The sequence below is a fragment of the Bison bison genome, unplaced genomic scaffold (assembly GCF_000754665.1).
Source record: "Bison bison bison isolate TAMUID 2011002044 unplaced genomic scaffold, Bison_UMD1.0 scf7180017864471, whole genome shotgun sequence".
Lineage (NCBI taxonomy): Eukaryota > Metazoa > Chordata > Mammalia > Artiodactyla > Bovidae > Bison > Bison bison.
In genome coordinates, this window is record NW_011495032.1 from 18808723 (window position 1) to 18811994 (window position 3272).

The 3272-nt window shown below is 33.5% G+C and overlaps 1 protein-coding gene across 1 annotated transcript in view; it reads right to left on the reverse strand.

Annotated features, from left to right (window-relative positions):
• Positions 1-3272, reverse strand: part of DNAH7 (dynein, axonemal, heavy chain 7) — a 260726-nt gene that overhangs the window by 253803 nt on the left and 3651 nt on the right. The window contains exon 2 of the mRNA XM_010860857.1: positions 2196-2258. Within this exon, the coding sequence (XP_010859159.1) occupies positions 2196-2258 (63 nt within the window). The remainder of the gene's footprint in view (positions 1-2195; positions 2259-3272) is intronic.

A 3272-nucleotide genomic window follows, 5' to 3' on the forward strand; every position in this document is an offset into this window, starting at 1 on the left:
TGTAATATCTCTGCTTTTGAATATGCTGTCTAGGTTGGTCATAACTTTTCTTCCAAGGAATAAGCGTCTTTTAATTTCATGGCTGCAGTAACCTTCTGCAGTGATTTTGGAGCTCAGAAAAATAAAGTCTGACACTGTTTCCACTGTTTCCCCATCTATTTCCCATGAAGGGATGGGACCAGATGCCATGATCTTCGTTTTCTGAATGTTGAGCTTTAAGCCAACTTTTTCATCTCCTCTTTCACTTTCATCAAGAAGCTTTTTAGTTCCTCTTCACTTTCTGCCATAAGGGTGGTGTCATCTGCATATCTGACGTTATTGATACTTGTCCCGGCAATCTTGATTCCAGCTTGTGTTTCTTCTGGCCCAGCATTTCTCATGATGTACTCTGCATAGAAGTTAAATAAGCAGGGTGACAATATACAGCCTTGACAGATGACTTTTCCTATTTGGAACCAGTCTGTTGTTCCATGTCCAGTTCTAACTGTTGCTTCCTGACCTGCCTACAGGTTTCTCAAGAGGCAGGTCAGGTGGTCTCTTAAGAAGACATAAAACTCAAATGATACAAAAGAAAAACTGCAAGATACAGTCAAATATGAGCACAGTGTAAGGTTTAAATCAGCCAAATAAGCATTTTAAACAATTATATGCTTCACAGGCTAGAAAGGATTATTAATCTCGGCCATTGAATACTTATTCAGTAAGTAAATTTAAGTTTAGTTGATATTTCTAAATCTATAAACTAATAATATCTTTTTAAACTAGTTGCCATATTATTCCATCTTAAAATTTTTTTAATTTTTAAAGAGAAAAATGTCCATTCCATTTTACATATCTTTGTCTCAACATAGAATATTTTAGATATTTACAAATCTAAAAGAAGATGCTATGATTTTATACAACATGGTGTGATAATCTTAACATCATCAATACAAATAGGTTCACAATTAAAACATGTACTTTGAAATGTTGAAGCACATTCACCTAAAATATTTCTTTGGAGTTTTTTTTTTAATCTGAAAGAATCCTTAATTTCAAAGTATTAGAAATCTTCTCTGTATGAAGCCACTCACATTCCATTTCATAGTTCATTCTGAGATTTTCAAATATGTTCCAAAACAAATAATGTTTGCTTTGAACCTCCAGTTACACTCAACTTCCAGGAATCACCAGAATATAACTCAATGATATTAAACTCAATATAATTATTTGACAATAAATCTTACTGCAGTAAAATCTAATTTGTCCAGCACTTGATCAGCTGAAAATGTCTCTTAACTAACTTTTCCACATGACAACGATAATTTAACATCAAAATCATGAAAAAGAATGCCAAGATCTAAAAAATCTCCTGTAGCTAAAAGTGCTAGAAGAGACATCTCTTCAGAAACCAAGTTAGCTATTCTCATTTTAAACTCAAACTGGGGCTCAGAGAGATAAGTGACTCTGCAACAGTCACAGAGCCACTAGTGAAAAACCTGTAATCCAACTCCGTGTTTCTCAACTCTAGAACTACTTCTGCTAGCTCATCTTCACAATTCTTTTGTTCAGAATACTCAAGTATTCTGCACATACTAGGTAATTACAGCTTACAGCTCCTTTGTTAAGACAGTTATTTTTCCTAAGATATATACCTCCTAGGTATTCTCCATCAGAAAAGAAATGGAGCACAGAAATTTTTAATCAGAAATTCAGTAACTTATTTGTAAGTGTGAAAACTAGTAAACAACATTATTACAAAAGCAATAAAATACGTACCATGTGTCATATACTAATGCATATATATGGAATCTAGAAAGATGGTCCTGATGAAATTATTTGGAGGGCAGCAATAGAGACACAGATACAGAAAACAGACTTAGGGACATGGGAGGTAGAAGGGAGGAGGAAGGAGAGGGAGGGATGTATGGAGAGAGTAACATGCAAACTTACATTACCATATGTAAAATAGATAGCCAATGAGAATTTGCTGTATGATTCATGGAACTCAAAACAGGGCACTATAACAATCTAGAGGGGTGGGATGCAGAAGAGAGTTGGAGGGAGGTTCAAGATGGAGGGGACATATGTATACCTATGGTTGATCCATGTTGATGTTTGGCACAAATCAACACAATTCTGTCAAGCAATTATCATTCGATTAAAAAATAAGTAAATTTAAAATTTTTTTAAGTGATGCGATATTGGTAAATTACCGTAGACAACTGTGGTAAAAATCTGACTTGCGTCTTGGATTTTTCTTTGCTGGGCGGTTTATCCTGCATGAAAACACACACACAAACCAAACTGTTACTCTCTTAATGCTGAAATTGATTAATTCAACCAAATGTTATTGAGTGTTTAATATAAAGTAAAACACATTACCATCTAAAATATATTAAAACATACTTTACAGATAGCAGGATATTGTGTACAGAAAATCATAAGAAATCTACAAAAGATTATTATAGTTAATGAATGTTCAGCAAGATCACAGGATTCAATATTAATACACAAAAATTGTATTTCTAGATGCTATAATAACAGTGAACAAATAAAAACTGTATTTCCAGATGCTAACAATGAATAATCCAAAACTGAAATTAAGAAACTAATTTACAACCGTATTGAAAAGATAAAATATTTAGGAATCAATTTAGCAGAAGTGCAAGACCTAGGAATGGAGAAGACTTCCTGTTATTAATCCTTAAGTGCCATCTTATCTCTGTTGGCTTCCTCCCTTAACCTTGCCCACACCTCTCCAAATGGTCTTTTTATAAGTTTTCTTCAATTTAACCCTTCTGAGCATGCCATCTGTTTCCTGTTGGGTTCCTAATATAATTTTACATTACCAGAATTAAAACTGCTTAAAAGTTAAAGTCTTCCTTAAGTGGGCTTTTAGTTTGATTTTCAGATACTGGTCTATTGGCAGAGATATTTTAAGCCTGGTATAATCCAAATTTAACCATTCTGATGAAATGACCAGAATCTATGAATGTGCCTGGTTAAAATCAACAATAATGTTATGAAGTTGTCTGGTTTAATCAACTACCATCCCTCAAAATTTAATAAGGTTGGTTTAAATATAGTTATAATATGTTCTGAGTTATGGTTGTTAAAATTATCACCAAGCTGTTGGCTTCATACCCAACTGTTTTACTCTCATCTCCTTTTTAAAGTAATACCATCAAGAAGATAGGATGAAGGAAAACAGAATGAGCATATAAATGCAAAACTACTTAATTTAACAACTAGAAAAAGCACTTGGGCAGAGATGGGCTGACAGTTTTTCC